General features: G+C 42.3%; 1 protein-coding gene across 2 annotated transcripts in view; it reads right to left on the bottom strand.

The window, feature by feature from the left end:
• The window catches only part of SESN2 (sestrin 2), a 51,239-nt gene that overhangs the window by 5,557 nt on the left and 22,113 nt on the right, over positions 1-23,569 (bottom strand). For both annotated transcript variants that reach the window (XM_030217697.1, XM_030217698.1), the window contains exons 2-8: positions 7,202-7,267; positions 5,325-5,522; positions 4,658-4,840; positions 3,987-4,202; positions 3,202-3,349; positions 1,776-1,891; positions 1,071-1,261 (exon numbers count right to left, since the gene is read on the bottom strand). In XM_030217697.1, the coding sequence (XP_030073557.1) occupies positions 1,071-1,261; positions 1,776-1,891; positions 3,202-3,349; positions 3,987-4,202; positions 4,658-4,840; positions 5,325-5,522; positions 7,202-7,267 (1,118 nt within the window). The remainder of the gene's footprint in view (positions 1-1,070; positions 1,262-1,775; positions 1,892-3,201; positions 3,350-3,986; positions 4,203-4,657; positions 4,841-5,324; positions 5,523-7,201; positions 7,268-23,569) is intronic.

The following is a 23,569-nucleotide window of genomic DNA, read 5'->3' on the forward strand; positions in this document are numbered from 1 at the left end:
TTAACCCAAGTGGTCCCCATCTCATCTGCCCGCAACCTCGGAGTCATCTTTGACTCCTCCCTCTCCTCCACGCATATCCTGTCGCTTCTTCCTCTATAACATTAGCAAAATTCGTCCTTTCCTCTCTGAGCACACCACCTGAACTCTCATCCATTCTCTCATGACCTCTCGCCTTGACTACTGCAACCTACTCCTCACTGGCCTCCCACTTAGCCATCTATCCCCTCTTCAGTCCGTTCAGAACTCTGCTGCACATCTTATCTTCCGCCTGGACCGATATATTCATATCAGCCCCCTCCTCAAGTCACTTCACTGGCTTCCGATTAGGCACCGCATACAGTTCAAGCTTCTCCTACTAACCTACAAATGCACTCGATCTGCAGCCCCTCCCTACCCTCATCTCCCCCTACGTTCCTACCCGTAACCTCCGCTCTCAAGACAAATCCCTCCTTTCAGTACCCTTCTCCACCACCGCCAACTCCAGGCTCCACCCTTTCTGCCTCGCCTCACCCCATGCTTGGAATAAACTCCCTGAGCCCATTCGCCAGGCCCCCTTCCCTGCCCATCTTCAAATCCTTGCTTAAAGCCCACCTCTTCAATGTCGCCTTCAGCACCTAACCATCATACCTCTATTCAGGAAATCTAGACTGCCCCAACTTGACATTTCGTCCTTTAGATTGTAAGCTCCTTTGAGCAGGGACTGTCCTTTGTTAAACTGTACAGCGCTGCGTAACCCTAGTAGCGCTCTAGAAATGTTTAGTGGTGGTTTTGAAATGACTTATGTCAGACAAGCTCATGGTCATCTAGTTAGTACATCACACAGATTCCACTGTTTGTGCCAGAGGGCAGTCTACACAGAACAGGTAATGACTGCGCTGGATAACTCATATCCTTACAGATGAGCCATTATGACTGCCTAGGTTATCCATTCTGAACAAAAGGAAAAGGGGTTGGTTTGCAGAACTGTCACCACAGTACCTTTTGAGCAGAGATAAAATGGGTAAAACAAAAACACATTTTTGGGAAGGCAGACACGGAGAACAGATTACCTGGACTTGAGCATGACCTACCTGATGCCGAAGACACAGTGGATGTAGTTCCAGATGGCTCGACGCAGCATGGAGGTATCTACACCACTGTGCATGGCCATAGTGTGGTAAGTTAAGTTGTATACCACTTGGAACTTCTCATCCAGGAGTTGGCCCACATCTGGATATAAGCGATTTATTAGGGAGTAGCCATGGTCCTCCCATGTGTAATCCTTTAAAAAAAAAAAAAAAAAAAAAAAAAAAATACCCACCATGAAGTGAAAACAAGACATGTATTAATCCAAGAACTTCCAGGTCTGCACTGACAGACAAGACCAACCAATCTTTCATACACTGCAGACCAAACAAATTAATGCAAAGTGCAGTCTTCACCCTCAATATGAAACCCTCTTATAAGATCTCTCTTGCACAACGTAATAGTGTATGTTGCATCTAGATGACAGGGAAAAGAGGGTTCTAATAGCTTAGCTGAAGTCTTCACTACAATGTAGGTGATTACAGGTTCAAACCAAACACAATCAACTAGAATACAGGTATGTCCTGATTGACCACCTTATGTTTTAAGAGGAGTATGTGGGGCAGTGATCATGGTCTTCCATGCCTGCACTGCTGGCAAACCATGCTGATCTGGGGTGTTCTTACATCAGAAACAGAACAAGACTATGTTTGCAAAAGGGCCTGCACAGTTAATACACCAAGTGCTAGAGCACCTAGAGAGGAAGATACCTGGGCTCGAAAGGTAGGTGGAGTTTGCTCTCCTCGCCGAGTGAAGTCCTTGTATCCAAACTCTGGGTCTTCCACAAAACGCATGATGTTTGGTGAAAGAGTGTGTTCTATGATATCTGTTGGACAACAGAACAAAATGCTAATTAGCAAAGAGCGGAGAAGAATTGAGTGGCTACAACACAAGCTCTTCATTCCCCACCTCTTGCCCCAGCACATAGTCCTGCAGGAACAAATTCTTCTGATCCTAACTCCTCCCTAGCAAGGATCCATTTTTGAACAGACTATGTTTATATACTTATCCCCAGGTTCTCAGTCCACAGCACTAACCATAAGGCTCTTCTGATCCTAAGTCTTACTCTGATGGAAAGCGCTCTCTCTTGTATACAGTACCTGAGACTGAGATTTATCCACCCAACCCAAGGGAACTAGACGACTAAGGCTGCTGACTGAACTTCCAGCAGGGAAGCTATTACCGTGTCCAATACATCTCTGCAAGAAAAAGGTAATGCTAGAAATGCTGCCTGTTGCCAAACCACAGTAGAATGTTACCAATTTCCACATAATACAAAAGAAAATTAAAAGAACCACAGCTGTTCTGACCCCTCCACCAGGTTTAATGCAGTGCTTCTCAACCAACCCCTTCCCTTGTCAGTTAAGATTTCAAGACTATCACAATAAATATGCATGAAAATCTGCATACAAAACTGACCCATTATATGCAAATTTACCACTTACATATTCATTATGGTGGCCCCCAACAACCCAGCAGTGGTTTATTGGACTAGACTAGGGATGGGCAACTACAGTCCAAGGGGCACAACCTAATTGGGTTAAGATTTCTACAACGAATATACATGAGATCTATTTGCATACAATGAAAGCAGTACATGCAAATCAATCTCATGCAGTCAATGTGGAAATCTTGAAAACTCAATTAGGTTGTGCACCTTGGACTGTAGTTGCCCATCCCTGAACGAAGCTATATATCAGCCTCCAAAGAAAGTTGGTGGGGGGGGGGGGGGGGATTTGTGGAGCAGGGTTTAGATGTCTGAAGAGAATTTCACCCTTTAGACCTGGTGAATCAGACAGGGCCAGCCTACCATTGAGTGACTATTTTGAACACAGGGCTCCACTTTCCTGTCCCTACTAACTTATACAAATTAGGCTTCACATCTCTACATATCCCAGAGGTTGCTCCTGGAAACAGGACTTAGGTTTCACCTTTTTCTGCAGTAGCTCAAGGCGAGTTACATTCAGATAAACTGGGCATTCTGCCGTCCCTGGAGCTCACAGTTTAACGCAATGGAGGGTTAAGAGACACCCCCTTTCCCCCACCAAATCAGTCTTAAAGGCTTGTCAACACAAACTCTTCATAGCCTCTTCAGTGGCCATACTTGCCATTTTCTGTCTCGTACCATGCACTCACCTGAGGGGGCAACCAGTAAACTCTCGCTCTTCTCCTTTTCAAAACGAGTCTCCATCTCCTCCTGGCTGGCTTCCTCCTCCAGCCGGCACTCCTGCAACAGCTTCATCCGCTGCATTAGCGCCTCCACCTCCTGCATGGCTTCTAGGCCCTGGAAACCCACAGACAAGAGAGTCAATACTGCTGTGCAGGCCTACACAACACTTCCAAACTGCCGGCTGTCACATGTTGCCAACACTCTCGTGCTACCAGACATCTTAGTGGAAACACTGCCATGAAAGGACGAGTTATGTGGGTCTGACTCAGAGTCCGGGTGTGCATTTTAAACCTTAGCAAAAAGGTACAGATGAAAAAAAAAATAGAGGGACTGTACGCCTAGGTAGCTCAATCTCCCCTCCCCCTAAATTTTACATATTTGAAAAGAAATGGAGTACTTAAAAGCTAGATGTAGAAGTTCTCTAAAATACAGACAGGCATGGGGTTGTGTAAGATCTGGCGCAAAATGTGACCTCCAGGCTGGGAGTCATTGTGCATCTTTACCGTAGTTGTGTAGTTTTGCTTTTATTATACTGTACTTATTTTTTAAATGTATAAACTGTCTGAAGTTTCCTTTGGTCAATAAAACAAATCTGAACTCGTTTATATCACTGCCTTATCCAAAAAGATTCTAAGCAGCTTCAAGTCCTCCCTTATTTGGAAGGCCCTTCCCCCACCCCTCTAAAAAAAAAAAAAAAAAAAAAAAAAAAAAAGATCAGAGGCCGTCCTAACCCCATCAGTCACACACTTACACTGTTGCTGCCGCTGATGCTATCCTCAGAAGCTGGGCTGCTATCACAGCTGTGGGGAGAAGGTGGACGGAAAGCATGCCCTCCTTCCTGGTCAATCTCTGGGTTGATGCTGCAGCCAAAGACAAAGGATGCCAGCGAATGATAATGCGTGAGCAGAACCAGTGCATGGATCAACTCTGCCAGGGACCAGCTGTTCTCACCTGTCTTCAGCAACACCTGGGGAGATGAGACGAATGACTTAATGCTAGCTGCCGCTGAAAGTGAGTCAACCACAGTGCTGGTGTGGCTCTGCTGCTGCACTATGTATAAGGGAGCAGACCGCAGAAAACACAAGCTTCCCATGGCTTTAACATGTGGTGGTGGCAGGAGCAGCACTGAAAAATGGCTGTGACAGTTTGGGGTTCTTTATATCACAGCAGTAACTGTACTAAAGGGTGTTAAACATACAAACAACAAAACAAATGGGTAGAAAGGGTTAAAAGATCTGTAAGCATACGATACAAGGATAATTACAACTATTAAAATTAATTCTAGGGCCCATCTGTTGGCTCAGTATTAATGCCACATATTGCTCTGTGGAACAGCTGGGTTCAGTTTCTGGGCCAGAACTTTGGAGAAAGCGCCCACAGTAAAATGAATACCAGCACAATATACAGTACATCCCCCCTCACCTTGATATGCTCTTTGGTTATAAGCCATGGTTGATGTGCCAGAATCTTGTTGATCTCATTCAGGTTCCTCAGTTTTTGCGGTGCACATTGCAGCCCATGCAGCCAAACAGGATTTCCACCCACCTGCAGGAACTCAGTTATGTGAAGACTCACTAGGTAAGAACACTGGTGTCTAGCAGCCGCCTAACAAAAAAAAAAAAGTGGGGGTCAGTTTCAAAAAGCAGACAGGATTTATTACATTCAAAAAAAAAAAAAATTACTTGGTGTCTGAAGCCGTTTTGGCAGACATCAGAACCTGCAACACTCATGCGTCGTAACTTTGAAATTATTCCAACCTCGACTGCTCAAGTCCAACTGCCTCCAACAGAAAGCAGAATATGAACATATAAACAGGGACAGGTGAAAAAAAGGCCCACTCGGCTGAAAACAAGTTAGGGCTTAGAACAAAGCTCTCTCAACACCCAAAGAAATCTCTTCACAGCATTTGTAACGTGCCAATCCTGCTAATCAAGTTGACTTCTGTGGCAGACTTGCAGATGGGCAAGGGGAAGGTGCTGTACACAAACCCCAGGACAAAATTGGGAGAGATCAGCCCAATAATCCCTCCCCATACTACTTGTAGGGGGGAAAAAAAAAAAAAAAGTTCTCCCTCTCCAAAATTACTTACCATAATGGCTACATAGTGGCGTTCTGGGAATGGTAATGGGCCATCCATCTGCAGCAGGTGGTACTGGGTCTTCCAGAAGGTGCTGAGGTACTCTGGGTGCAGCCCCATCACCATAGTAATATTGTCCACTCGGCCTGTTGCCACAAATGCCTCAATGAAAATCCGTCTGTCAGAGCTCTCTGCCCCCTCCTGCAAAATCTGAACACACATACACAAAGGTGGGTCACAGGTATTACCAGGGACCAGGTCACTTATATACTTAAATTTTGGCACCTAGAACCAGGTGGAAGAGCAGCTATCAACCACTCACCAGCAGAGCAGAGGCTGGAGATGAAGCACAAGTATTCAAGCAAAGAATAAAAAGCAAGCCAAAAAGGTTAAAAGTAACAAAAAACCCACACCCCTAAACAAATACACTGTGGCACAAGTTTACAAACACGTATTCACACCAACATGAGCACAAGGGATCGGCTACTGGTTCTCCATTTTAACCAAGGGGAAAGGATAACACACACAAAGCCACAAATGCAAACTTCTAGAAGGAGAATCCAAACAGATTTTTGTATTCATACTCTGGGAACTGCATCCTCTGAAACACTAAACCAGAATTGGATTATAACACAAGATCCCACCTTCATCTTCTACCTGTAAGAATCCTGTGAAATGTATGGAAAGGAGGGGACCTAACCAATGTACACAAGGTATGCAACCACATACATCTAAAAATTAAAAGGAATTATTCATCTTCCTGAGATATACTGATAAGTATCTAAATCATATCAAAACCAAAGAACTCAAGTTCCTCTTGAAAAATACTTCTGGTCTGAATAGCCAAATCCCTGCGTCAGAATTTATCATGTTTATTTCTCTGTTTATTACCCTCCTCTCACCTACCAACACCCATTCTGTTAGAATATCAATGAAATGCTTTGATGCCCCATGCATACCCACACCCTCCCACTCTGTCAGACTGTCAAAGTAATGCTTTGATGTTTCTCTTATATATACTATCTGCTACCTCATTTGCTTATTTCTGACTGAGGAAGAAGGGCAACCTTCGAAAGCTAATCAAGAAATGTATTAAGTTATGTCCAATAAAAAAGGTATCATCTTATTTTCTTTTCCATGTTTTATTTTGTTTGATTTCTATTGATAACCTCATAGGAGGATGAGAAGAGGAACACAGCCCAACATGCTTCTCCCACACATCTCTACATAAATATACAGGCCACTGTGGTCCCAATTTCCTAACATTTATAATTAAAAAAAAGCACAATTCTACAGTTAACAGCACCCGATATTCCAGTATAATCCATCCGGTACACAAATCCAATTTTGAAGCAAAATTACCTACTGTACCTGAATATATTTCCCTGTTCTCAGGTTTACAATACAAGTCTGCAGCTGAGGTAATGAAGAGTTAGCGGTGGGATTTGAACTGGGCTTCCTCCGATTCTCAGTCCTGGCTGCTTTTAACTAGTCTACTCTGCTATTTTTGAAGATGCCCCTCCCTCATTTCAGTAAGAGTTCAGCGGTTTCTATCTCAATTTTACCCATCAGAGCTTTAGGGTCCCCCAGAGCTTAAGTTACTACTTAAAAGACATAAAAAAATCTGAGAACATGAATCAAAAGAAAATGTTCTATTCCAGGATCCGCAGCTTTCTGCTTCCAAGTAATGCCACACAAACTTTCTTTTTAAATTATTTTTAAAACATTTTTTTTTAAAACAAAGGCGTTTGACTTCCATCTCAAATCTCCAAACAAGATTTTAAGTAAGGCGGGGGTGGGAGAAAGGTACCGCACACATTATACTACCAGTACAAAAGACAAAGTGAGACAGACTGGTTTAAGAAAGTTTTAAATAGTTTATGTCTTACCTCCTCAACAGGAATAAAGGCACTCGGGCCCCGGGCTAGTTGCTGGGGGACCTTCACTCTCCTCTCCTGAAAATGATAGAGAACAATTCAATACCAGGAGAAGGCAGCTGCTTGGGTTTTTTTTGTTTCTAATGCCTGGCTTGTAAATGCAGATGTTTTTCCCGAGGAGACTGGGCATGTTCAGCATTGCTCTTGTTATACAGAGAACAACTGGAAAGCAGACAGCCAACTTATGAAGCAACGTAGAGAAAAGAGCTCAATACTGCTGCTATCTTTATACCTCAGCCTGCTGACTAGGCAGGCCCCCACCTTTCAAAAAGTCTGACTTCACTTGTAGCAATTTCCCTGCCTGAGTTGCATCAACCACAGGACGGTGAAGAAGATTGGTGTGTGTGGAGGGGACCCGCCTACCCAGGAACCTGATAGCATTCCATGCAGATCTGTCAGCTGGTTTCTCATACCGCCCCAAGCATGGGTGAAACACCAAAAAAAACACAAAAAAAAAACCCCATACAACTTCTCACTGAAGGCATGGGGAAGTCAGATAGCATTTGACAGGCATTCAGAGTCCTCCCCTGTAACAAACAAGTGAGCAATGTCAAATGAACCCATTCCTAGCCAAATACTGGACTAGCCACCCTAGTGTTTAGAATGAACCTGGCACTGCAGGGTTCTAAGGCTTCAGGACATCAAAGTTCTACCATAAAAACTGGTCTCAAATGTCAGTGTTCACGGTACAAGCTGATATTTGTCAGATACTGAGCTCCTGGGGTATCAAGCCACAGATTGATAGTCATATAGGGATGTTATTCCTTTAGTATATTTTAAAAAACAAGGGATTAAAAAAAAAAAAAAAACTCAAAAACTTCACCTTGGGTTTACCTACCCCTCGTCCCCTGAAGGTGAATTATCAAATTTGCAATATAAAAATCAGCTGATCCAGTTAGTGCCATGTCCTAGACCAGACACTAGATTAAACAATTTGACTGCCCCTATCGGACCGACCGTTCACTTGTCTATTAGATTGTAAGCTCTTTGAGCAGGGACTGTCTCTCTTTGTTAAATTGTACAGCGCTGCGTAACCCTAGTAGCGCTCTAGAAATGTTAAGTAGTAGTAGTAGTAGACACTAGATTAAACACACTAATTTCTCAATGTGTAGCAACATTCTGGTCTTCCACTTTGCTTACTAAAATGTCAGCACATCTGCCCTATGAAATCGCCCTCACTGCAGGTAGAAATGGAAGCATCCAGAAGCTTGCAATCTGCTATCACTTTAGTCAAGAGATCTCATCTTAAAGTAGAACTCAGGAAGGTTCCATCTACCAAGCACCAGGAATGTATTCCTGTACAGGTTGTAAGCTTGGAATGGATAGGCTATGATAATCAGATTCCTTCCATTCTAAATTCTGCAACAGGTTCTGAATAAGGACAGCAAAAAAAAAAAGAGACTCCACTCCCACTCGTGATTCCTGAATCAATGAACTGCACTCAATATACAGCTCTTTAATAGGAAACTGCAAGGTTTCTTATTCAGAACCTATGAAGGGCAATAGTAGGGGGCAATACACAATACAGTTAATGGAGTTTGTAAGAGGCAAGTGGGGTAGCAGGCATGTGAGGGCTGGTAGTTGAAAAGTTAAAACTGATCCATGGCAGCGCTGAACACGGGAAGGAACAACATGTTTTGGGGAGAGACAGGGCACCTAAAGCCCGACACTTGCATAACTGGGTTATGCGGCAAGACAGTACTAACCCCATGCTAAAAGCCAATTTCTTTACATTTCTACATATAGAGATCCAAAAATCAGTCCATGCATGATGCATATAGATAGGCAAATCTTAGTATTTAAAAAAGAAAAAAAATAGTCGCTGTTTGAAGCTCAGCTTTGATTTCTAACCCTGCAAATTCTGAGCATATTACACTAGGCCAGACTCAAGTTGATACGCCCTAAACATCTGAACTGAGGTATACACTAAGAGATGCTCTTATTTCAACAAATCCACAGCATCCCAATTATAACTAGGGGCAAGTGGAATGCATAATACAATGATACAGATCAGCTCTTTGGGGAGGGACCCCTGAAAGCAGATGACTGTACAATATAGCAAGATGCTTTCTTTATACTAGTGCTTGATAATAAAACACTCCTCGTTACTAAACAGGAAATGCCAGCACAGTCTAAATGCTAGCAAAGTCCTTTATGGACACCATCACATTTTGATTAAATATACTTAAAGGTGTCCTAAGTACTTGAGACAGCAATGGTTTTGACGTTAGGTTATGCTTCTGCACATTTGCTTACACTTCATGCAATAAAATGAAGTTACACAGAAATGTACACTGTGTCCAGAGAAAAGTGACTCTCTAAATATTTGCAACAGCTGCAAACCTGCATGAAATTATAAATTTTACATGCACAATGTCGTGTGGTTTCCTAGATATCCATCTTAATGTTACTGAGATGTCAAATTTTAAACAACACTACCCATAAGTTTCACAGAAGAGCATTTTTTTCTCAGAACTTCAGCCATTAACCTTTTAGCACCATATCCTTTTTTTTTTCAACTGCATATTTTAATTAAAACTCATTCTTTTGACAACAGTTTTTTTTCTTATCAATGTGCAGAGACATCACAGATGACATCAGCAAGTAATTAAGTCATGTGGGAAACAGATTTGTGACTTTGAAAAAATTAACTCTTAAATGGGAAGAAGTATTCCTATGTAATTTGGTGTTGGTAACGCAAATAGATGTCACATTATGCATGTAAAATTTTATTCATTTGGTACAGGTTCGAGGCTGTTAATGCAAAATGTTTAGGGGCTTGCTTTTTTCTGGACACAGTGTAGAACATAACAGTAGAAAGACCAAGTGGAACAAGTTTGGACATTGGAATTGGTTCTCCCATGTCATTTGCTAGACGAGGATTCAATAAAAAGTGAATTTGCAACAGTGTATGTGCATGGCATGTTTTTAGGCAAAGTTCATAGCATTAACTAGTAACACCATTTCAGTTGCTATAGTTTTGGGGCAACTGTCATTAATATATTTTACATCAAGACAGTTTTGTGTTTTGTGAGGTGGCTGTGTTAAATTCAACATTCTCTAGCCAAAAACATCACTACTGTTCAGTACTTTTCACCTGTTTGTGGCATAAAGTAAACATGTTTACCATGGCTGGATGCATACAGCCATACATACTCAGGACAGGTTTGTCCAAAGACATCTTCCATCAGGTAGTAGTTTCAAGTTTCACAGGCTGGAAATTAACAGGTTAGAAGGAAACCCATAAAACCCTGCTCTTACTGCCCCCAAAAGTGCAGGAAGAAATAAGCCCGGCGGGGAATATTAGCCTAGCAAAATTTGGTCTCTTTAAAATCCCGGATATGCTACTTTGCTTATAAAATGTCTAAGCAGAAAGTTGAAACATCCACCCACCTCTTACACATCAAAAATGCATCACCACCACCTACTGTCATCCAAGGCTGGACAGGAGTTAGGACTGACAGATGGTTTAAGGTTAGTCACTGAATACACACACATACTGCCTCCGAATTCAGGAAGTACACAAATCTGAATCTTTGTAAGCTCCCATTTGTTTTTATTGTCTAATAAAAAATGAGCTTTCAAGACCCATCAGATCTCATCTTCAGAAGCAAACATACAACTACCAGCGCTGCAAAGTTTCATATACTGGCGCTATCTTCCCTATCACACAAGAGAGAAGGCAAAATACCTCAAGAATAAAGCAGAACAAAAATTAGAGCTTAAAAAAAAAAGTAAAGGAAACAGACGCCCCTCAACTTCTTTCTAGTGATCTACTACATCTATATCTGATGAAAAGGTAGCACAACCTACAAATATCTGTTAAATCTAGGACAGACAAGACCGCTAGAATGCTGGGATGCAGATAAGACCTCCAAAATTTGAAAACTCCAAATCCCTGAAACAAAGTCTTTACTGCTCAGGCTTCCTCTATACCAGCCTGATGTCTGTCTCCTGCAGATTTCACAGATCAGAAGCAGGATTGCATCAGACAGGCTTATATTGTAACAAAGCCCACACATGTCACTGAGTTTTATAAAAAAAAGTGTTACACTTCAGGAACCTAAAGTTAGAAAGGCAGTATAAAGTTACTGGAGCCAGGCAGCTATATATAAATGCATTCTCTGGAAACTGTACAATATCTGAGCATCCATCACTACAACCAAGTCACATGGAATTTGCTTTGTCCCAAACATCCCTATGATCTATTAACTAGGTCCAAATTTTTAAGTCAAATCACCTCTGGTAAGTATACAGGTTTCTATTACCACTTCTCAAAAAAAGACCTCCATTATAACCAATGTGGCATTTACTATGCAATTAAATTGTGGTGTTAACATTATGTCATAAATCAAAAATGAGTGCTACAATTTCACGAGAGTACAGACCAAGCAAATCTGTCCTGCATTAATAATTAAGAAACAGAACCCCTAAAAACAAAAGCAGCATGAACGATATAAGAAAACATCTCAAATTGCTGAAGAGCAAGCACACTGAAGGGAATAAAAGTATTTCACAAAATCCAAGGGCAGGTGCTAGACCATATTAATATTAAAAGGAAACCTACTACTCGCACCAATCCCAAAAGACAAAAAAAAAAAACACAACATGAGATATACCACCAACTACAGACCCATAGCAGCAATACCCCTTACTGAACAAAATAATGGAAGGACTTGAAGCCAACCAACTAACCAATCACCTCAACAAATTCTCAATACTACATGAATCTCAATCAGGTTTCAGGCCCCACCACAGCACAGAAATGGTACTAATCACAAGACAATTCAAAAACGAAATCTCAACCGGGAAAAAAGTTCTTTTACTACAATTCGACATGTCGAGTGCCTTCAACATGGTAGACCACACTAATCTACAAAGAATCCTCAACAAAACAGGAATAGGAGGAAAAGTACTCAAATGGCTCAAATGATTTCTAACCACCAGATCCTATCAAATGAATTCAAACTCCTCGATCTCCAACCCATGGAAATCGGAATGCACAGTCCCCCAGGGCTCCCCAATTTTCTTCAACATAATAATGATCCCTGTTGTACTTTCATTACCCAATAAAGACTTCAACCCCTTCATATATGCTGATGACAACCATATTCATCCCCTTCAAGACATATCAGGTATCACCACCAAAATTACGGATAGCATAAACACCCTGGAAACCTGGGCATCAACCTTCAAACTAATGCTAAACGGGGGGGGGGGGAGACAATACCTAGTACTAATATCACCAAACACCACCAAATGATTCACACTCATCAACATCATTGGAATGACACTGCCAATAAGACCACCTGAAAATCCTGGGCACCCTAAAGAAAACATGTCTCATCTTTTCCCTATATGCCTCTGAATCTGTAAACTGCTATTCTCTTTAATAACTAAGCCACATTGAACCTACCACTAGGAAGGAAAATGTGGGGTGCAATAAATACAAATAAAATAATGATTTTCAATTTAAGGGATTCCTTGTAAACATCACAGCTCCCCTACAGGCAGGAATCAGAAGAGACTCTTAAGTGATAATTTTTCACACCTGAAAGAGGATGTGTTTTCAAGACTCAAGGCAGTATAGAGGAGGAAGAGAGTAATAAGCTGAGAGAGACTACACCCCAGATGACACCTTCTCACAGATCATAGGACAGGCTAAATGAAATCCTTGGCCCCTTTGCCACATTTTAGAAAGGTTAACTATGTCCTTAGTATAAGATCAGAGCTATGAACTGAGCAATGCCCTTTGGCCAAGGCTGAGAACAATATGGTGCAAGGAGAGGTTTAAAAATACCTGCTATACAAATCCTTTGGAAACATTAAACTTACATTTGCCAATGCAAGGGAAGTAAACCTTCTGCTCAAACAAAAGGAGTGGAGTGGCCTAGTCAGTGGTGTGCTGGAGCCGGCTCGCACGAGCCGCTTGTTAAATTTTGACAGCTCTTGCGAGCCGGTTGTTGTTGGGGGCGAGCCGGCTCCATTGCGGGAGGTAAGCATGGCAGGAGGGCGCCATCACAGGCCATGCTTACCTCCCCTGCCGCTCCGAAGCATGTCCAAAGATGTCCTTCGCTCCCACCCGTCCCTCCCCTCCGTCTTTTTTTTAATTACCTCCGTCAAAGCGCGCGCCATTTAAAGCCCCGCTGCGTGCTGGCCGTCTCCAGGCTTCCCCTGCTTGATTTGGATGATGTCCGTGCCTTAGTCCCGCCTTCACGAAAAAAGGAAATGTCAGAATGAAGGCGGGACTAAGGCACGAACATCATCCAAATCAAGCAGGGGAAGCCTGGAGACGGCCAGCACGCAGCAGGGCTTTAAATGGGTAAAGAGGGAGAAGATTTAGGGCCCTTGATACAGCATTGGAGTGCTTGTGCCTGGCTTCTGGTCTCAGGGTGGTAACTGAAGTGGGTCTAGTAAAAAGGGAAAAACATTCCTGGAGAGTTGTGAATGAAAGGACCATAACAAAAATCACTGCACTCATTTCAACTTAAGAACGAAGAAAAAAAAAAACTGAGCTCCCTGCCCCCCCAATCCGATTCTGAAGAGGAACACTGCCACAATTCCACAAATCCAGGAACAACATGTATAGAATGTTTGTACGTTTGGGAAGCTTGCCAGGTGCCCTTGGCCTGGATTGGCCGCTGTCGTGGATAGGATGCTGGGCTCGATGGACCCTTGGTCTTTTCCCAGTGTGGCATTACTTATGTAAAGAAGGGCTTAAAAGTTGTGTTAGCACTTCTAGCACCTTTCAATTATGGGGATTTAGCTCACACCTTTTCACGGGAAACTCAAGGTGAGTTATGGTCAGGTACACAACTTATTTCCCTGTCCCTGGAGAGGCTTATAGTCAAAGCCCGTACCTAAAGCATCAAAGAGTGAAGTGAATTGTCCAGGTATCAATAGGAGGAAGATATGAACCAAGCTTTCCTGGTTCTCAGCTTCCTGCTTTAACCACTAGGCTACTCATTTGTTCAGCACTAAAATGAGGAAGAGTATCCTAATGGTTGAGCACACCAGGCTCATATTCATGGAAGCCCGATTCAAATCCCGCTGTTGCTCCTTGTTGTTTTGGGCACATAATTCAAAGAATAAGATGAACAGAAATAAGTTAGTTAATGTGGTGATCTAGAACAGTGCTTGGCAGACTTGTACGGTCTGTGCCCTGAGAAAGGCAAGGACAAATCAAACTCGGGTATAAACTTATCACATACCATGTAAAATGAGTTTTATCTTGTTGGGCAGACTGGATGGACCATACCGGTCTTTATCTGCCGTCATTTACTATGTAATACAAAGTATATTGGGCTGAACTAGTATCTCAGTGGCAGCTACAATTCACAAGCATATTGGGGTGAGTTCGATAATTTTCTGCTCCCCAGGCTAAATGAAAATGCCACAGTATTCATGTCCACATATAAAAGGGGACGTCCCAGCCATCGCAATCACTAGCACCTAGCAGCCAGATTTGGACCAGACTGTAGGCTATGAGCTGGGGTTTCCGCCAACATTTCTTGGCTGAGTATTACTGGTGCAATGGCAAAGCTGAGTTGGTAAGGGATATAAAAGAGGGAATGAGGATGGATCATGGCACAACAGAAGCTGGATCCAATTGATTTTAAAGCCTTTAAAAATAAAATTCCCAGTCCAACACACAACCATTAACTGCAAGCTATTTTTTGCCTTCAGAAAGTCTGTAATTGGAGATACTTGTTTAGATAACAGGCAACTCTATAATTTTGGACACCACACAGAGTTCATGTTCCTGCAATTGTGGTTGCTTAATAGTAGCTGTTTACAACAACAAACAAGGCTAAAACTCAAGATCCCTCTAGTCATTTATTTACTAACAAAGCTGAATTGGCCAAGTTAACCACAACAAGAATTGGACAAATCTAATCCTTTTTCCTGTTTAGCTTGATTCCCTCTGCTGGTCTTTTCCTATGTATTTGTCCTTTTTGTTCAGAAGCTTTTTTTTTTTTTTTTTTTTTTTAATCCTCTTATATAGCCACTCCCTTATTTCAATAAAAATTAGACCACTAAGCTGTGTGTTAAAACAACACTTTCAATGTGCCAGAAGATACAGGCATAGCTCTCGGATGATAGAGCAGGCAGCAGGAATGGATTAGAACTAGTAGTGCTCCTAAAATAATTCTGAACTTATTTACACAAGTATTGCCATACTGGAACAGACCAAAAGGTCCATCAAGCCCTGCATCCTGTTTTCAACAGTGGACAATCCAGGTCACAAGTACCTGGCAGAAAAACAGAGTAGCAAAATTCCATGTAGAACCCCAAAGAGTAGCAAGATTCTAGAATTCTAAACAAGATTCCATGCAGAATTTCAAAGTGTAGCAACATTCCATGTAGAACCCCAAAGAGTAGCAAGATTCCATTCAGAATCCCAAGTACATAAGTATTGCTACACTGGGACAGACCAAAAGGTCCATCAAGCCCAGCATCCTGTTTCCAACAGTGGCCAATCCAGGCCACATGCCCCCTAGTCCTAGTATTTTTGGAAAGCGTAAACGCACGCTTCACGTCTACCCGTTCCACCGCACTCATTTTATAGACCTCTATCATATCTCCCCTCAGCCACTTTAGCCTTTCCTCATAGGGAAGTCGTCCCATCCCCTTTATCATTTTCGTCGCCCTTCTCTGTACCTTTTCTAAATTCCACTATATCTTTTTTGAGATGCAGCGACCAGAGATTCTGGATCAGGTACTTTAGGTAAGAACCTCCTCTCTTCTACTGGGTGTTTAGGTATTTGAAAACAAAGACATCAGAAGAGACACTACAACAATGAGCTTTATGTAACAAGGTTATCTTATTGCTAATAAGTTAATATTTTTGAAATGTTGAGGTTTGCACAGAATATGCAAAGTCTAGCCTTTGAAACATCAGCACAAACATGTTCCTCAAATTATTGGCTTGTTTTGTGTTTTTACTTCTATTATTACTTCCTGTTTGGGTCTTTGCTCAGATATCTGTTTTTGAAATCTAAGGTCCCATTTTACTAAACTACAGTAAAATTTGTAGAAACCACAGCTAACACAGGAATATATTGTAAAGCAGCTACAAGTTTTGTGCAGTGCCGAGTAACCAGCATTTTCTAATGCTGGTCCTGCATTAAAGTAGCAATTAGCACACAGTACACCTGGCCACAGTTAAGAGGCAGTAACTTCCATGTTAACTGTGCAAACCAGTTAGCAAGTTACTAACAGTGCACTAATACTTCCATACCCATTCTGCCCATGCTACGCTCCCAACAGAAAAATGCACAATCACATGGTTCAGAACACAGAAAAACAGGCAAACTACCACAAAACACTTCAATGCAGTTCTGTGGTAGCCTGTTTCCGCATGTTAAGTGCTTAAACACACTAATAGAAAAAGGGCCCCTTAAGTTTCCTTGAAATGAAAAAAATAGGTCATGCACCATTTAAGCCCTCTAAAGGGAGGGACAATGGACAGAGTGCCGTGCCTCTGCCTCCCAGATATTGCAGTTGTAGCAGCGGGGTACCAAGCCAGAAAGTACTGTGTTTGGTTCTGGTCACTGTATCTCAAAAGAGATATAGCGGAATTAGAAAAGGTTCAAAGAAGAGTGACCAAATGATAAAGGGGATGGAACTCCTCTCGTATGAGGAAAAGCTAAAGAGGTTAGGGCTCTTCAGCTTGGAAAACAGACTGCTAAGGGGGGATATGATTGAGTGGTGTAGAACAAGTAGAAGTAAATTGATTTTTATTTGTTCCAAAAGTACAAACACTAGGGGACACTCAATGAAGTTACATGGAAACACTTTAAAACAAATAGGAGGAAATATTTTTTCACTCAATGAATAGTTAAGGCTCTGGAACTCTTTGCTGGAGGATGTGGTTTATTTTTTGTCTATTAGATTGTAAGCTCTTTGAGCAGGGACTGTCTTTCTTCTATGTTTGTGCAGTGCTGCGTACACCTTGTAGCGCTACAGAAATGCTAAATAGTAGTAGTAGTAATGTGGTTAACACCGGTTAACATGTCTCGGTTTAAAAAAAAAAAAAGAGGCTTGGACAAGTTCCTGGAGGAAAAGTCCATAGTTTGCTATTGAGACAGACATGGGGAAGGAACTGCTTGCCCTAGGATTTGTAGCATGAAGTGTTGCCACAATTTGGGTTTCTGCCAGGTATTTGTGACCTGGCTTGGCCACTGTTGGAAACAGGATACTGGGCTAGATGGACCATTGGTCTGACCCAGTATGGAAACTCTTTATGTTGAGATTGGCTTTTAGTGCTCTGTAAATGTCTGCAGTTAATGCCAACTCCACTTAATGTCATGATTTGAACAGTCCCTTAAATGTGATATTAAGCGGGTTTGACTGTATAGTAATGATATTCTGGGCAATGCACAGAAGAAAAAACAGTGGTTTTTGCTTTGTGGACAATGTGAGAAACTTTTCACCAGATCTGGGGCAGTGTAGAAAGGTTAGTGGAGAAATGTAATGTCAGTTTTTTAAAGATTTAACTACCATTTATGTCATCTTCTGCAACCAGAAGTGCCTGCAAGTTTAAAAGACCAATTGGAGGTAAGCTTTTGCACATGTAGGAACAAACACAGTGCCTGTTCTGCACAAAAATCAGCCTCAAATATTATATACAAGGCAGCCAAAAAAGCAAACAGCATGCTAGGAATGATCAGGAAAGGGATGGTAAATAAGATTGAGAATATTATAATGCCTCTATCACTCCATGGTGCAACCTCACCGAGTATTACATTCAATTCTGGTCACCATATCAAAAAATAGATATAGCAGAATTAGAAAAGGTTCAAAGAAAAGCAACCAAAATGATGGAGAATGGAACACCTCTCATGTGGGGAAAAGCACAAGAGATTAGGTCTCTTCAGCTTGAAAAAGAGATGGCTGAGGGCAGTGGCGTACCAAGGGGGGGCGGTGGGGGCAGTCCTCCCCGGGTGCACACCGCTGGGGGGTGCCGTGGCACGCGCCTGCTACGAGTTCGCTAAACTTCTTTGCTCGTTCACTGCAGCTCCCTCTGCCCCGGAACAGGTTACTTCCTGTTTCGGGGTAGAGGGAGCTGCAGCGAACGAGCAAAGAAGTTTAGCGAACTCGGAGCAGGCGTGCGCCATGGCACCCCCCCGCGGCGTGCACCCGGGGGGGGCGTACATCGGCGCTCCGCCCTGGGTGCCATCCAGGCAAGGAACGCCACTGGCTGAGGGGGAAAATGATTGAGGTCTACAAAATCCTGAGTGGTGCAGAACAGGTAAAAGTGAAATCAGTTTTTCACTCTTTCAGGAAGTACAAAGACCAGGGGACACTCAATGAATTCACTGAAGGAATGGTTGGGCTCTGGAACTCGCTGGTGGAGGATATGATGTCAGTGGTTGGCGTGTCTGGGTTCCTAGAGAAGAAGTCCAGTCTGTAGTTGAAATGGGGGAAGCCACGCTTGCTCTGGGACTGGTGGCATGGAATGTTGCTACTATTTGGGTTTCTGCCAGACATCTCAGCAGCATTTGATATTGCGAATCACTCGAACCTCCTTTTCCTGCTAAATGAGATAGGCATTACTGGGAAAGTGTTGAGCTGGTTTGAATTATATCAGAAGACCAGATCATACTGCGGCCCAGGATGCAGGGTTCCCCAAGGTTCACCGCTCTCATCTTCTCTAATATCTGCACGAGTTCACTAGGAAACTACTTGTCAGTCAGGGGGAATCACTATATTATCGAACACAGATGATAGTCTCCTTTTATGCCCGGAACTGGACAAATCTGAGGACATTCCATTAGGCACCACATTTCTGTCACTGATGGCTGGGCTACAAAATATTTCCTGAAACAAGCAAAAAATGAAAAATGCTCTGGTTTGGCGAGGTCAGTTCACTTCCAGCAATGTCAATGTAGGAGAAATTCTAAAAATAGAAGATCACTCAAGGGTACTTGGTGTAATTCTAGATTCAGGTCTGAGATTTGATAAACAAAATCAAAAGATTTTCTTATAAACTCAGACAACTAAGAGCAATCAGATCGCTATTTCAAAAGGAGGACTTTTAGGATTCTAGCCCACACTGTTTTGCTACCACAATTAGACTGCTGCAATTCGTTATACCTTTGGACCTCAAGCAAACTGCTCACCCATCTACAGTTGATGTAAAATACTGCTTTTCAGAAGGTTTGCAGATTGAGCTGCTTCGACAGCGTGTCATCATCAATGTGTGATCTCCACTGGTTGCCAACTTGTCAGTGTATAAATTTCAGGGTACTCTGCTTAATTTTCAAATCTGTTTTCAGATCAAATTCAGAGGGGTTGCGTGAACTGCTCGTTACCGCCATCCCATAGCAGAACTTTAGGTTTTCTGAGAACACTGAAATTAGGTTTTCCATCACCAAAGTACATTCGCTTCAAAACCATTGAGAATTCCTTTTCCTTTGCAGGGATGAGACTATGGAATATATGTTACCACATCTAATGCATATATCCTCCTCCTGCTTCTCCTTCAGCAAGGCCTTGAAGACTTCTGTTTGACAATAGCTAGGTATTATGTCAACAGTTTCAGACTGTGCAACAGATTTCTTCTTCCTATTGTCATTCCTCAAGATATCACTGCTTTATATGAAAAGCTTCAATTTCCTTATCGTAAACCGCTATGAATCCTTTATGGAAAATGGGTAGTATATAAAAGACTCCAATAGAACAGAACAGAAAGAAAGATACTTGGAACCTGGATTGGCCACTGTTGGAAGCAGGATTCTGGGCTGGATGGACCACTGGTCTGTCCCAGTATGGCTATTCTTATGTTCATGCACAGAACAGGCACCAATGCTTTCATTTTTGTTCCAACATGTACAAAGGTTCTATAGTAACTACAGCGTTTTGTGTGCATGAGTCCGTCAGGCTCTCTGATTTGCATGCAAGTTCTGTGCATAAAATTTGAATACATTTAGCTTGCTGCATGCCTTGGTATTACAGTTGCGGTAGATGCAGACATCTGCTTGTCCAGACACCACAATAGAGTGGCCACCTAGTGGTTAGTGCACCAGGCTAACAATCAGGAAAGCCCAGTTCAAATGCCTAAGATCATAAGGATCACCAACATTGTCTGGGTGTAGGGCATAGACATGTTGGTCACTGCTGATCTGTGCAGTTGACTGATGCTTTAGTCTTTGGAAAGGTGCTCTGAGGAAGAACAACATTTGTAACAGAATCTGTACCTCTTGAGCAGCTTTTTTGTGCTCTTTCAGGGGTTTCTCTCTGAACCCCCAACATTTTCTCAAGTAATGGGGTTTCATATGCAAGGGACACTGCCTGTTTGGGTCCTCTACCTTGTCTGGAAGTCATCTAACCCTCCTGGGGATAGAGAAATACCTAGTGTACCTGAATGTAACTCACCTTGCCCTACTACTGAAAAGGTGCATTCTAAATCCAGACAAAATTTCAAAGAGATAGGTTTTACTACAAAAGGTGCCATTGTCCTAATTTGTTTTTTGGATTGTGTGTGTTGATCTTATAAAACTCAGATATAAAAAAATACTAGATTCATGACTCACCTAAAAACACCCTGCAGGTACCATTGTGCTTCCCCACAAATAAATTGCACAAACAGCAACCAATAGAAAACTACGCTTAAATCATGTCACTATACATAGCAACTATTAAGAAAGATGTAGAGTTGTATCACTAGCTTTCACAGCAGAATTTACAAAAAAAAATATGAAATACATATCTAAATCACAGCCCTGTAGAGATAAGTGGGGCAAGTGGAAGGGGGTGCATGGTAGCACAAGGGACAGCATGCAGCTAAGTACAGTGCTTTAACTGCAGTATACAATCTACACCCACTCAGGTCCCACCCCCTAACATAGCAATTAGCGCAGTGTCATGCCACAGCAATAACATTTACCATGTTTATTAAGAGCAAGTACACTAATTCGTGCACTTTAACAGCTTAACACACTTTAGTAAGAGAGGACCCCTAAATGTATTACATAGAAATTTATATTTATGACATTTAAGCTCTTTAATAAACTTGTGTTTTGTTCGAGGCAAAGAGGCCAAAATGGCACTGGGAGCAAGTTCCTCATGTCTTGCAGTTCGGGAGGTGGCATGACCGTGTCTGAGCTCCAATGGGAAAAAGGAAAGGGAAGACAGACTCTGAACCTCGGTGCGATTCCCACTGCAGCTCCTTGTGACTGTGGGCAAGTCACAAAGGTACAAAACACTTGATTGTGAGCACTAGGGACAGCGAAAGTACCTGCATTTAACAAACATAAATCGCTTTGGTTATACCGCAGAAAGGTGGCGCATATCAAATTCATGACCCTTTATCCAGTCCACACAACTTTGGATGGGATGGGCTCTGCTCCACATGAAGAATTGCCACCGATTCAGGAAGATCTGTGGGTAGCTCTGCAGATCTGAGTGTAGGCCAAGCTTTGTTGAGTTTGGAGCAGAGACTGGTGCCCCCAAGACACAAAGAAGTGCAGCTGTGGAAGTGATGGTGTCAGTGGGGGAGCAGGCTGTGTTACCACTTCCTGGCATAGAAAACACCTGTTTTAGGGGACGTGGAGGAAAAAAAAAAAAAAAAGAACAGTCCCAAGCTATGGTAACAACGAAGGACATTCACCCTGTGTTGAGTGGTGGCTTCGGTACAGTAAAATAGCCATTGATCTTGACGCCTTGTGGGAGGCCAAAAGCAGGGCCTTTTTTTTTTGTTTGAGGGGGTACTTGGTGGTACTGAGTACCGGCACCTTTTCAATTGTCTGCTAAAATTGACCCATGGACCCCAAGTTTTAATGACAGAGCTCAGGCACTACACACCAATTCTGCGACTGGTTGCAGGGGGCCTGGCTATTGTGGGGTGGGTCCCTCAGTGATCACCCCTCCCCTGAAGGGTGGCCTAGAAGTACCGGCACCTTTTTTTGCTAGAAAAAAAACTAACTGGTGGAAGGTCTCTGAACACCTAGAAAGCTTTTCAACCTTTGAATGTTAAGTCTAATGAGGTACTGACCAAAGCAGAGGTGCAAGCAGAACCCTTTCAGCAAAGTAATGAGACTGGTGGTGAAGGTGGAAAAGCAGATGGGAGAATTTTAAGGTGGTAGAACTTTGATAAGGACTGGGAAAAATCTGTTACAGCTTCCCTATGTTCCCATCTTGTGATACAATGTAACAACTTGAGATTTATAAAAAAAAGTTATTCCAAATCTACAGGCCATGCCTCCTATAGTGAAAAAGTAATATTTAGCTTTGAGTAGCAGGATCCAAGTTCTACACCAGTGCAGCAAGATGAAGGTTTCAGATATATTGGATGTGACCCGCTTCCTTTTAAAGCTCATCATACAGAATATGCAAATCAAGTCCATGCATATTCATTGTGGATATCCTGAAAACCTGACTGGCAAAGGGTACTCCAGGACCAGACTTGGGAAACAGTGCTTTAGGCTACTCTTTTTGTTATGTATTTCAATACTTCCTAAATATTGTGGTCTGTTGGATTTCATTTTTCAGTTCTTTGACTATTTCTGATTTGCTGTATTCAAGTATATAGCTTGGACCCCCCCCCCCCCCCTCAAAACTGGACAGAAATGAGCAGCAGACATGGCTTTGGTTAACAGGGCAGCTATTCATACGAGTCAATGAAAAAAAAAAAGTGAATTTACAATGCACCTTGGGAGATTAGCCTAGTGGTTAGTGCAGTGGACTTTGATCCTGGGGAACTGAGTTCGATTCCCACTGCAGCTCCTTGTGATTCTGGGCAAGTCACTTAACCTTCCATTGCCCCTGGTACAAAATAAGTACCTGAATATATTTAAACCGCTTTGAATGTAGTTGCAAAAACCTCAGAAAGGCGGTATCATCAAGTCCCATTTTCCCCTTTTACTAGGGGCATTAAAATCTGGGCTCAGTGCATCTAACATGGAACTTTCCCCACACGCTAAGCCCAGTATTTAGGGCTTGCTTATTTTTTTTTATTTGCAGGTCTTGCCCTTAGCATGTAAGGCTTGGAAAAAGGAACTAACAGGAACACTTATCACCTCTTAAATAGGAGATGGTAAATGTTCTGGTGTTAGCTCAGCATTAGCTGGTTAGTGCACACTAATGTAGATGTGCTAGCTAGTTAACGCATCTGTGTCCGTTCTTCACTCATGACACATGGCCCTCTAACAAAAAAAAAAAAGTTATATATAACTGTTACATTATATATATATATATATATATATATATATATACACACACACACATTTTTTTAATAGTTAACATGCACCAACAGAAAATGCTTTAATGAGGTTTGCAGTAACCAGCTTTCCATGCCTTAAGTTCGCATTAGGGCTT

Source organism: Microcaecilia unicolor, chromosome 11, assembly GCF_901765095.1.
Source record: "Microcaecilia unicolor chromosome 11, aMicUni1.1, whole genome shotgun sequence".
Taxonomy (NCBI): Eukaryota; Metazoa; Chordata; class Amphibia; order Gymnophiona; family Siphonopidae; genus Microcaecilia; species Microcaecilia unicolor.